The 12,866-nt window shown below is 36.2% G+C and overlaps 1 protein-coding gene across 1 annotated transcript in view; it reads right to left on the bottom strand.

Moving 5' to 3' along the window:
• Positions 1-12,866, bottom strand: part of LOC101344289 (sodium channel protein type 1 subunit alpha) — a 90,975-nt gene that overhangs the window by 66,467 nt on the left and 11,642 nt on the right. The window contains exons 2-7 of the mRNA XM_004375597.3: positions 9,070-9,188; positions 6,821-6,910; positions 5,166-5,294; positions 2,975-3,066; positions 1,896-2,165; positions 502-565 (exon numbers count right to left, since the gene is read on the bottom strand). Coding sequence (XP_004375654.1) covers positions 502-565; positions 1,896-2,165; positions 2,975-3,066; positions 5,166-5,294; positions 6,821-6,910; positions 9,070-9,188 — 764 coding nt within the window. The remainder of the gene's footprint in view (positions 1-501; positions 566-1,895; positions 2,166-2,974; positions 3,067-5,165; positions 5,295-6,820; positions 6,911-9,069; positions 9,189-12,866) is intronic.

The raw sequence follows: 12,866 nt of genomic DNA, 5'->3' as shown, positions 1-12,866 counted from the left end.
CATATTTTAAGGTGCAAGTCTTTAATAATACTTTACAAACTATTTTCCGTTGACAATTAGCATTTTAACAGATCTGTCTATTTCACGTTCCTTACTATGGAGTCTCCAGAGTTGATTCGGAGTCCTGGTGGTAGAGTGGTTAACAGCTTAGCTGCTAACTACCAGTTAGCAGTTCAAACTCACCAGCCACTCCTTGGAAACCCTATGGGGTAGTTCTGTTTGGTCCGATAGGTTGCTATGAGTTGCAGTGGACACAACGGCAATGGGTTTTTGGTTATAATTTTATCTAAAGGAAGCAGCATTATAGCTAAAAGTACTACTGTTTTTTGTAGAAAACATAAGAACTTGCCTAATATTTGATTAATCTCTCACTTTAAAAGTAATCTTAATTATAGAAAATTAGTGTGAATAAAATTAATTGGCTGTTTTTGTCAGTTGCTATAAAAAGAGGAAAAAATACATATATTTATGCACACACAAACACACACACTATTGGCTTACCCTGCATCAGAGCTATTTCCACATAGCAGTGCATCTAAAAAACCCTCCAAGAAATAATGATATCCTGTTTGGAAAAAATAAAGTGATATAAGGAACACTTGCATTATTAAAAATACTAAAATGAGAACAGGAAGATAAGGTCCTACTTGTAGAATTCATTGAGTAATTTTAAATATTTTAAAACATATTCATTCAACGACATAAGAATTTTCCCTTTCTCCCTCCAAATACTAGATATTATATTAAGGGGATTAGATCTTAATAGTACAAAGTATTTCTTCATTATGAATGTAAAATTAATGATAATCACAGGTACTAACATAATATTTTAGAAAGGTATCACTGTTTTTCCACCACCTTCAGAAAAATAAAATTTCATTCTGTAAAAAGAGAGGGATTTCTTGGCTTTCTCAAAACAATGACATATTTCAAAATAAAAGTGTTGTATCTTTTCTGGTCTTCTACTGATTTTTAACACCATTTATACATTAAAAAAAATAATTGTAATATACATTCTACCAACCCTCAGGATGTATTTAGGCCGCTTACAGTAAAGGATGCATATATAGTATTAGCTACAAAAACATTTTCTAAAGCTTAATTAACTCCAATTTCCTTCTTTTTGATATAGTATTACTTTTCAAATGTAAGATAATGTGTATCTTTAGGTCTCATTTGGCTTCTATAAAATGACAGTAACAATAATCCACTAAACTCTAAGCATCATGAAGCCGTGAGTTGTCATCATTTTTTCCCCCAGCATCCAGTACAGTTCTGGTACATAAGAGGCATTCTGTAATTATCATTTAATGGATTATATTTGTACAACACTTTAGAATTTCCAAAGGTCTTTCACATATTTTATCTCATTTGATTGTCTCAGTCATCATAAGAAGACTTTTCAGCAAAGTTCCTGGGAATATTTCATTCTAGCTAAATTCTTCAGCCTCCCACATAATGATACAACAGAAAGTCACATTTAAGAGTCAAAACGAGAATAGTTATCAATTAAAGAATTAAAAGTATGTGTAAACCATTAACAAGGTGATCAACAAAGCTCTTCTTTAAAATCAGTTCCAAAAACATACATGTTCTATTGTTTAAAATCCAGGGGAAAGCAATGTGAAATAAAAACGTAATTTTAAATATTTTAAAATAGACTAATTAGGTAATTTTTTAAAGAGACTACAACCTATTATGGGGTCATTTTTTACATTTCCATTAAATAAATAATTCAGTTTGCACTTGACTGCTAATTTAAAGGTTGTTGGTTTGACCCACCCAGCTGAACTGCGGAAGAAAAGTCCTGGTGATCTGCTTCCATTAAGATTACCATCAAGAAAATTCTATGGAGTAGTTCTATTCTGATGACAACTAACAACAACAATTCTTACTTGAATCTTGAATATATGATTTCCAGTCAAACTCAACAACAGTTTCGTTTACAAGTGTGCCGTTGTAATCCACTGTTACATTCCTCTCTATACTATGTTCCTCCAGGGAAGCATTGGTGGGAGGCCATTGTACACATTTATTCCTCAGGTTGCCCATGAACAGCTGCAGCCCAATTAGAGCAAACACACTCAGACAGAACACAGTCAGGATCATGACATCAGAGAGCTTCTTCACTGACTGGATTAGTGCCCCCACAATGGTCTTCAGGCCTGAAAGAAAGGAGATTACAATGAAGTTTTAACACACCTGAAATAATAAAAGCGTCACACAATTTTCTTGAAAGCATGGAATCCATGCATAAGTCCAAATATGATTGAAACACTAGCGGAAGAGCAATAGTTCATGGAAGGCTGAAGAGCTAACAGAGATGAACTGAAATGTAACAATCCCTCAAACAATGAAATGGTTGATGGTCTTCAGGAAGCCTACATTAAGATAAGAATCTTGTGTTTCTCCTGTTTGCTAATGAACTTTGTCCCACGCTTTCATTAGGGTCAGTTGTCAGTATTATAACGAATTAAATATACATTTTAAAATTCCTATTTAAAGTGGAAAAGATTTTGCTCTAAACCTGGAGGCAGTTTGATGTATAACTGCACTTTAAGATAATAAATGCTCCAATCAGATTCATGCTACTCTTTATTATCTTTTGTTAGTAATATTAGGATTTACAATAGCTGTCAATGCCTATAATAAACAAGAAGTTACATATTGGTACATTCAACGGGGAACAAATTCTTGGTTCAAGTGACATGAAGAAGAAAAACAACAACAACATGGCATCTTTCTGCGCAAATAACACAGACTGTGTATTACGGTATCGCAGGCAAGAAACTGTTAAACTCCAAGCCTGATGAAAAAATGTGAAAACACAAAAATTTATGTCCAGACAGTAAGAATCACTTTCTACGTAACACCCCGTGTAATGATTCGCTATGTTCTGTAATATGGAAAGTCAAGCAAAGATGTCGCTGCCGAAAAGACATAGGTCAGCCTCGGTGTTTAACCTCGCTCTCACCTGGAATGACTGAAATCGTTTTCAGTGCTCGGAGAACTCTGAATGTTCTCAACGCTGAGACATTGCCCAGGTCCACAAACTCCGTCACGTATCTGTAATAGGGAGTTCACACACAAACACAATAACAGGATACAGAGAAAGAGCTGTAGGTTCAAGGAGCCTTGTGCTTTACATTAATCACTTCTTACCTGGGATTACAGAAATAGTTTTCAAAGCTCTCAAGACTCTGAAAGTGCGAAGAGCTGAAAAATTGCCTAGGCTTACAAATTCTGTTACATACCTGTAGAATTAAATCAGAGTTATTCAAGATTTAAGCAGAATTTATATTTTTTTTGCTTGGGTCTTTTATAAAGGATCTTTTTTGGTGATTTTTAAATGATAAATATTTTAAGTAACAATTTAGAAATTCAACTCCATAACTGAGGTTTTATTCACAAAATTTAAGGCTGTCAGCTACATGTAAACTTCATGGAGTATGCATTCCTGTTGCTACTTCAGAAAGCAATATAATCAATGTAACATATACTTAGGAGAATTAAGTAAAAAGAGAAAAAATAAAAACCTTGGCTATGGTTTCAGTTAGAAGAAAAATACATGAAATCACCTAACAGAAATTTAGGCATGAAAAGGCAGATGGCCATGTGGACTTTCGGGACGTAATTAAGTTTTTCATTGTGTAACTTTCAAGTGAAAGTCAGTCAAATTAAGAGCCGCGTTTTAGCAGGGCCTAATGCTGCTCTAGGAGCCCTGGCGGCACAGTGGTTAAGCGCTCAGCTGCTAACGGAAAGGTCAGCGGTTCGAACCCACCAGCCACTCCGTGGGAGAAAGATGTGGCAGTCTGCTTCCATAAAGATTTACAGCCTTGGAAATACTATGGGGCAGTTCTGTCCGGTCCTATAGGTTCACTATGAGTCAGAATTGACTGGATGGCAGTGGGTTTGGTCTTTGGAATGCTGCTCTGCCATTGTTGCTAGTTTATTCTTAAGAAACAGAGGCCCCAGTATGCCTTCTCTTGAGTTGTGGCCAGAGGGAGTGGTGAAAAATTGGCTCATTTGGCCAGATATGGCATTTGGATGAGCCCGGCAGCCTTTAGAACTCTGAGTATATCAAGGCACCCCCTCCTCCCGCTGTCCACCAACTGTAGGAGGCCAAGAAGTCATCTTTTCTGTAGGAAGGACAAAGGCGTGTGGTGGTGGTCCACCTTCTTCCACACTCTACTTTCATCTACTCCTAAATGGTATCCCATTCTTTTTGAGTCTCTTCTTTCTTGTGGAAATTTACTGGTCTGCAGAAATTGTGCTAAGTCTATCTAGACAGGCAAGAGTCTCTGAGAGGCATAAACGGTTAAGCGCTTGACTACTAACTGAAAGTTTGGAGGTTTGAACCCACCCAGAAGTGCCTTGGAAGAAAGCCCTGGCGATCTGCTTCCAAAAGGTCACAGCCTTGAAAATCCTGTGGAGTGCAGTTCTACTCTGTATACAAGGGATTGCCATGAGTCAGAATCGACTCCATGGCAACGGGTTTGGTTTTGGTTTTTTGGATATAGACAGAAGATAAGGGTGAGAAGGTTCATTTATATGGAGGTTAAAGAAAGATGAAAAAAGGGGTAAAGGGAAAGAAGAAAGAGGAAGTAAGAAAAGGGATCAGGGGAGAAACTGAAAGAGCAGAGACTGTGTATGTTTTTACATAAGTCTGAAAAAATCATTTTGTTGATGAAATGAGAATTTAATATATTCTGTTGTACCTTTCTTTTTTCTTTTCATTTGATATGTTGGCATGGTTTGATGCTAGTAGATGCTTATATTCTCTTTTCCACCAAAGTCACAAAAGAAGCAGGGAGAGTGAATAATACAGGTAAGGTCAATGCAATTTTGTGGGGCTAGCAGAACTGTTTTGGCTATAGTTTTAAAAACCATTTGACAGACATATTATGAATATACCCATTCTTTCATGTTAGGGTGGATGTGTGTTGGAGAAGCAGCATGTATGAAATTTTCTGAAAACTGTGGTTTGCATGAATCATTTCAACTACTGCCACAGCTTCACGCCAACGGGAAATGCCACTTTGACCTCTGTTGCGCTACATTAAAATCCAGAGCTTAAATTTCATACCAAAGTAGTCTTTCAAAGCATAAGCACTTACAGAAAACAAAAACTATGTTTTTTTTAAAGTTTCAAAAAAGGCACTTACGCAAATGTAATGACAGTGAAATCGAGCCAGTTCCATGGGTCCCGAAGGAAAGTAAAATCTTCTAAGCAGAAGCCCCTTGCAATAATTTTTATGAGTGATTCAAATGTATATATTCCTGTGAAGGTGTACCTGGAGATAAGTATCCAAAAGAATTGATCAAGTAATATTTTTTTTCCCATAACATATCCATTTTTTTCATCAGTCTATCAGTAGACTAGATGAATACTAAAAAGGAATTTAAGCAAGTTTTGATTTTATTTTCATAGAAATAAGACCTGGTCTGAAATTTAAATTCAACCCCCTAACACATGAAGAGTTGTTTAAAGTATCCTAACAGCAGTGTAAGTAACACAGACTGAATATAGTCTACCTAGCTACTGTTGGATATATCTTGGTATTGATATAAATGAATAGAGCCTCCCGAGAATTATCCAGTACAGTCACAGGATGGAGTAGCCAATCAACGATATTGCAGAAGCATAAAATGGTTTTCTTTTAAAGAGGGAGGGGGAAACCAACTCAATTTCAACTGTTTTAAGAATTATAGAACATTGACAAAGTAGCAAGTTTTCTAACACCATAGGTTAACTTGCCTGGAAAAAGGACTTCATTAAAACCAAGCTGGCCCATTCTAGGGACATAAAAAGTGATAATTTAATTTAGGGAAAAAATGTGATCACTGAGAAACTTGAATGTTTCCAAGGTTTAAGTGTTCTACTCAGAAATGGGGTGGGGAGTGGATAGCATAAAATCACAGGAGGGGGAGTGAAGACCTGTAGGGCCTGACAAGTTAACTCCAATACTTGGGTATTCTTTGTATGTTAATTTTATTATTTCCTTGAGCATCTTTGTTTCTGATTGGCTCTAGATGCAAGTGTCATTAAGGGCTGTGGGGGAATCCCTCTGCGGTTGTTTTAAGGGTCAGCAACCTTAGAGTAATAGGGATTACCTTACAGGCAATGTGAGCCCAGAGGGGATCCCCAAAACAGGAGCAGCCACAATTAAAGCAGCTGCAGCAGTGATCAGCACAAAGCCGGCCTCTGCTCTCAAAGGTATGCCCAGAGCTGAGAGTAATTAGTAATGCTTCTGATTTCTGAAAGTGCTACCCTAACTTTCACTTCAGTTAGTTTTGTACTCTATCTACTGAAGTTTCAAGTTCTAAAATCCCTTATTTTGGCATTTTTTCCCCTGCCAATTCCTTAGTGATCACACTTGAAACTGGTATGAGCCTGACATGAAGTGGCTGTGCCTAATGGAAAGGAAAACTCTGTGAAACCCAGTACTGACTTGTTACAGCATTTGTGGTCTGCCCTTTTTAGTTCACTCACTGGATTCAGAAACCAAGGTCCACCATATTGGCTCTTTTCATTGTGTTTGCTTTGGCCATTGGAGGTCCTAAAGAAAAGATGATGAGTGTCCAAGAATGATGGACTCTGCTACCCGCCAGGTACAGGTGAAGGAGAGATACCAGCAGACCTGAGGGCCAATGACTACTGTCTTCCCACTATGTAATTGTGTTTAGAAAATGGCTGTAATAAAAAATGTTCTTCAGTTTTATTTAGTGGCTGCATTCAGACAGTTTCAAAATTCCAAACAATTATATCTATGTATGTCTATATATGTATACTAGACAATTTAAAATAACATGAACTTACTCTACATTCTTTGTCCAGTCAGGAGGATTACTCATTGTCATAAACACGCAGTTCGTCAAAATTGTGCACATAATTAGCATGCTGAATAATGTAGGTTATTGTTAAGGAATGCACAGAAGAAAATCCAGATCCAAATATTATAGAAAACTAACACTGAAAAGCTTGAAGAGCAGTTCAGCCAGACTCTTGTGACATAAACACTGTAGGCAAGTCATTATCTAATCTCTTTAAATTTTAGCTTCTGCAGGTTTAAAATGTAAGTAGTTGTATAGATGAGATAATGTAGGTGAAAATGTATGTATAAGATAATCTATGGGAAAGCGTTATATCAGTATATGTTGATGCTTTTGCTACTGTTATTAAATCAATATATATACCTCCCTGATAACTTTAGTGGAAAGATTGTGTGCAACCTGGACTTGAAGAGTTTCTGGACAGAAAGCATTTTTTGAATTAATTCAGGTAATTAAAACAGTAAACTGTTAAAGAAGGGCATATACTTCCAATACTGTAATTTCCTTAAATAGATATTATACAATTTAGTTTAGTGAATGAAAATAATTTGTAGTCAAAGTACAGCATGATGCTAAGTGTTGGGCTGCCCTATTTTGAGTGGGCTTATGCATTTGTGCAACAGCACTGGGTCAGATTGAAGAGGAATATTCTTGAAGGCCAGGATTTAAACAGACGTGAATGTAATTAAAATTCAACACAGTAAAGTGATCATGGGCAAGTCACTCAGCCCCTCTGTGTCACTTAAGCAATCTGTGTCTCAGTTTACTTCTATACAACGGCACTAATAATGTAAAGACTGCCGTTTGAGGTAAAGATTAAACAAGTTAATATATGTGAAGTGCTTGGAACAGTGCCTGTGAATTACTAAATATTATCTAAGCGTTAGCTAAAACAAATGCACGAAACAAGTTATAGAGCTGAAAGGAACCTTAAAAAAAATAGTTCAATTACTAAATTTTAGAAATTAGGTAAATAAGGACTAAGCTCTAGAGAATTTAGGGAACTTGACCAAGGACTAGAAAATAGGTTTTTGCCTTCAGATCCAATATTCTTTCCACTACAATTTACTGCCAAAACAAAAACGTTCCTTAAAGTGAAAAAGAAAGTTTTCATCAAATGACCACATGATGGCACTAGAAACACAAAGCAGAAGGAAACTTCCACATAAATGCAAAAACCCAGAACATACGTACGACTTTTATGTTAGTGTATCTATACCCTTAAGGAATCTCTTGTTTTCGGATTAAAACTTAAATGGATTTTTTAATTTTAGAATTCCCACCTTTTTTTAAATCAAGTAGTATGAGCTCTGGTAATTTCAGTATTTTCATGTTTATTTTTGTCAAAGCCACCAAATAAAATGGTGAAGAAATTGTTTTTCACTAATGACCATAAAGGGATGAATTTAGGCATAGAGTTCTTTTGAACACCAATGGGAATCACAAAGGCAAATCCCGAAAGACCATTTTGAAATATAATCTCAGCTTCTTTCATTAACTTCATGAACTTCCAGGGTCTTTACGAAGCAGTGAGTTTTGCATGGCAAGGTCATAATTCAATGACTTAAATTTGAAATTCAGCCAGTGTTTCCGTATAGATTTCATTAGAAAAGTTCAAGAAATAGCCAAATATTGGCTAAAATCTCCTGACAGTCTCCAATTAAAAAAAAATGCTTAAAGGTTTATTCAAAGGAACACTAAAATGTTTTATATTATAGATATGTCTAAATTTAGCTCTGGAAGTAAATTCTTTGTTATTATATCATATGGAAGTACATTTCTTTGTTAGTGTTTTATATTATAGGTATGTCTAGATTTAGCTCTGGAAGTAAACTTCTTTGTTATTATAGCATATGGAGGTAAATGTCTTTGTTATTATATCATAATTCACTGCAAACTTCTACACAAACTTTGTGCTAGCATGGTAAAGATAAATATGGCTACCTTGCATTAGACTTGCAGGATTCAATACATGCAAATATTTTTTGAGAGATACCAAATATACATACATATACACACACACACACACACACACACACACTGGTATTATATATATTGTTAACAACTTCGTAAGTTTCCGTGATTAATCAACTTGAAGAATAAGGTTTATGTGACAAAAGAAGATAAAAAAGTGATAAAAGCCATCAAATACGGTCATTTCCCAACATAAGTTTATATTTAGCTACAGAGCACTTACAGATTATGTACAAATATTAATCACTTGAAAAAGGATATGAATGTACCAAAATCTTAATAGCTATTTTCCTAAGAGGATTGAAGGGAGTTAAAATGTACAGGGCAGAGGTGGCACTGAACCGGAAGATGGCCTTCCCTTTATTCAATACTATAAAAGTCTGTAAGATAGGAACACAACATAGAAGTATAAAAGTATACACCATTTAAACTCTATTGTCTACTTTCTGTATTTGCCATAATGAATTATTCCAATGTTGCATGAGAAACCAGCACAATCAGAACTTTTGATGTGAACCATGAAGACAAATTGTAATTAGGTTTCTTCTTAACTAGAGGGGAAATTCAATAATATCACTTACCTTTTACCTGCTACTTACCTGTGATTTTATTGTACATAAGACATTTTGGTCAAGAGAATTTATTTATTTTCTTAATATTTTAAAGTAAAAGTCTTAAATGGGTTCATATTTCATTTTATTCTAAAAATCTTAAGGCACTACATTCCTTTTCATGATTTCAGCTTTACCAGTTCAAACGTCTGTAAAACTAATCCCATGGAATGCAAAATCATCCAACAGAACTAACACCATTTTTGAAATAAATATTCTTTTATCGTCTGTGCTTATGAAATATACATTATTGCTCCATTTGTAATAGAAAATAAAAACAGCTACCATCAAACCCACTCCTGGGTTAGATGGATGTGATCCAATAATTGATCTCTGGAGGCCATGTTCCCTGGAGAGTATCTGTTGACCAGGAGTGCTAAATTCTGGGGATTTCGGAGTTAGCTGACACATTGAATTGTAATCCCAGTCGACTGTCTATCTCATGTAATGCTTTCTTAGCACAGAAAAAAAAGCTCAAAGCCCCTGAAGAACCCAACATCTGTGACTGTGAATGGAACTGCATTCCAAAAATTAGACTTATTTGAGAGCAATTGGCACTGTGCAGACAAAAAAATAAAGAAGCAACCACGCAACAGTGTAGCAAGGACTCTCTGACTCAGTGTTTGTTAATATTCAAACAGAGCCAGGGATAAAGAAGGCTATTTTCTCTGTGAAGCACATATTTGGGGAAGGGGATTTTAAAGCTTTTTAATTTAAATTAACCCATTCTTCAAAAGCTCTGTATTTTAGGCAAGAGGACACATACCTGCCTAGATCACACTATGATACAGCAAGTATTAACTTTATGCTTATTTTCTACTAGGAATCCTTGATAAGGGTTTATTCTCTACATTTAGACTGCAGTTCATTTTAAATAGGTATCTTGTTTCTTTTTTCCTCCTACCTTCAGGATTTTCTAAATTCACCTAGAGTAATGACCCAAAAACATTGACTGAGTTGCTGTTTGAAAATAGCACTTCAGATCTTTTGGTATGTGTAGGAGTACCCTAAATCAAGGCTGTCAAAGTGTGGCCTCCAGCCAGTGCTGGTCTGCAAGCTGTTCCTGGGCTGTGACATGACAACACAGATACTGAGGGTAAAATTTAGAAACTTGTACGGCAATTGGACAAACTAAACTTATGTCGGTTGAATCCAGTAATAATAAAAAGATGGTGGATTGTATTTTGTGTGTCTTTGTTTTTCATTCCATTTTCTAGAAATTGATTTTAACTGCATTTTATAGAAGAATAGGGACCTTACTTTCACCACAGAGAGTTTGAGAGACACCACTCTAAAATTGTACCTTTACTTTTTCATCTTTTGAAGGCAGGTAAGTCTAGAATACAAAGAAAAGTATAACCACCGAATCCATTTGTAGGAAGGGGGACTTTCACATGTGCTTCCGAGAGAAGCAATCACCCATGGCAAGGGCACTTAGCCCTCTTTTTTCTGATTCATTCAGTGCTTCTGTCCCTGAATGACACTGCGAGATCATCATAAAACGTGAACAGACTTGTGCAATGCAAATGCCTTTGCTCTAGGACACGAGGACACAAAGGCCAACGTGAGCCTACACAGGACTGAATACGGCCCACCTTTCAAACCTACTGCATACTGCTTCCTTTCCTCAAAAATATGCTCAGTAAAATCAGATAGGATTACTGGGGGTTTCCAGGAGTCAAAATCAACTTGACGGTAACTAACAACAAGGGGTGGGGTAGCCAGTAAAAATATGACATAAAACCCATTAAACACCTATTGCCATCAAGTCGACTCCGACTCATAGTGACCCTATAGGACAGAGTAGAACCGCTCCCATAGAATTTCCAAGGAGCGCCTGGTGGATTCGAACTCCCAACCTTTTGGTTAGCAGCCATAGCTCTTAACCACTACACCACCAGGGTTTCCAAAAATATGACATAGCATATATATATTCTTAAAATAGAAATTTCCTCATTTCAAATAATATTACAAGCTAATTTTGAAATAGATAAGAGAAAAAAGAAGTTACAATCCATAGGTGGCCTACTCATGGGCTCAAGGGCAAGTGAGGCTAAGATGGTACTGATGTAGCAAGTAGACAATGAAAATAATCAGGCTCATCCTTACGAGACTGGGCCACACTCAAAAGAGACAACCTGTGGCTCTGGCCCGTTGGTCACCCTCCAGCCCAAACCAGTAACAGAGGTAATAAAGGAAGAAAACAATAGAAAAGATCAAAGAAGGGGTGGTAAAGTAAATGGCAAGGCCGGGAAGGCCAAAAGAAGAGATGGGAGAGAGAAGGAAAATTCTGCTCTGAGGACTAAAAGGAACACAAGGCAAGACTCAGAAACTGAACAGAGATGGGCCAAAGAAAGTGCAAAGAGCTGGAACTCAGCAAGATGAATTTCATGAAAAACCACTGCATCCTCCAATAATCATAAGTAATTCTAATCTAAAAGTCCCTTTCACACAGAGCAATAAATACTCTGACACAAAAATTAAGGCAAATGGACATACTTCTCAACTGTTCAAGCCTTAGATTGAACCTTTTACTCATTTTAGGTTTTTTTTCCCCTTTATTCATTTATAAAATTTAAAAAATTGTGGCAGATCATTGTTTTAAACTTCCTATTTATCAGATTCATGTGTCTGATGTGGAAATGCTTGCAAATTGAATTTACAAATGGAATTAAAGAGGTTTTACTGTGAAATCCTGTTTGTTCTGCTTTAACTTTTTGCAAGACATACAGACGGGCAAGGCATCTTTGCTTAGAGCTACCCTGGGAGCTAACAATAAGGATAACATTAGGAAACTATTTCCACAGAATTTCTTCTAGGAGGACTCTGCTTTTCTCCAGTTGAAACATACATGTTTATCTACAAACTTCATATATGTCACTTTAAAGAGTTTATGGGTTTACTTTAAACAACCTTCCAATAAAGCAGAAGTATCCAGTTTTATATAGTAATCCAGTATGTAGAAACTTAAATATGTTCCCATTTTTATGTCAGTGAATGAGTCTCATTTGGAACTTCGAATTTACTATTTTGCAACTGGCCCCATGTCTATTTCCTCATCTATCTGTATCCATCCTCCTTACGTTTGCTTACATAGGCAAGAAGCCAAACATTCGATTTATCTGTTAACAATCAATAAAAGGATACCTGTTCCCAAGGACCCTCAGATACATGTTTCTCCAAATAACAGTACTGAAGAGTCAGAAGGGAACACTGCTTACTTACAACAAATTGTGAAGTAACTCCAGAATTTTCAAACGTAGACATTTGTTTTTCCCATTTTAAAGAAAAGAAAGGGCTTTAAAACGGAAGACTATAAAAGCTTGCAAGTGGCCATCTAAAATGCATCAGTTGGTCCCAACCACCTGGAGTAAAGGAGAATGAAGAACACCAAAGACACAAGGAAAGTATTAACCCAAGAGACAGAAAGGGCCACATAAACCAGAG

This window comes from Trichechus manatus, unplaced genomic scaffold (genome assembly GCF_000243295.1).
Source record: "Trichechus manatus latirostris isolate Lorelei unplaced genomic scaffold, TriManLat1.0 scaffold00037, whole genome shotgun sequence".
Taxonomy (NCBI): domain Eukaryota; kingdom Metazoa; phylum Chordata; class Mammalia; order Sirenia; family Trichechidae; genus Trichechus; species Trichechus manatus.
This window is presented reverse-complemented; position numbering and strand designations above follow the sequence as displayed.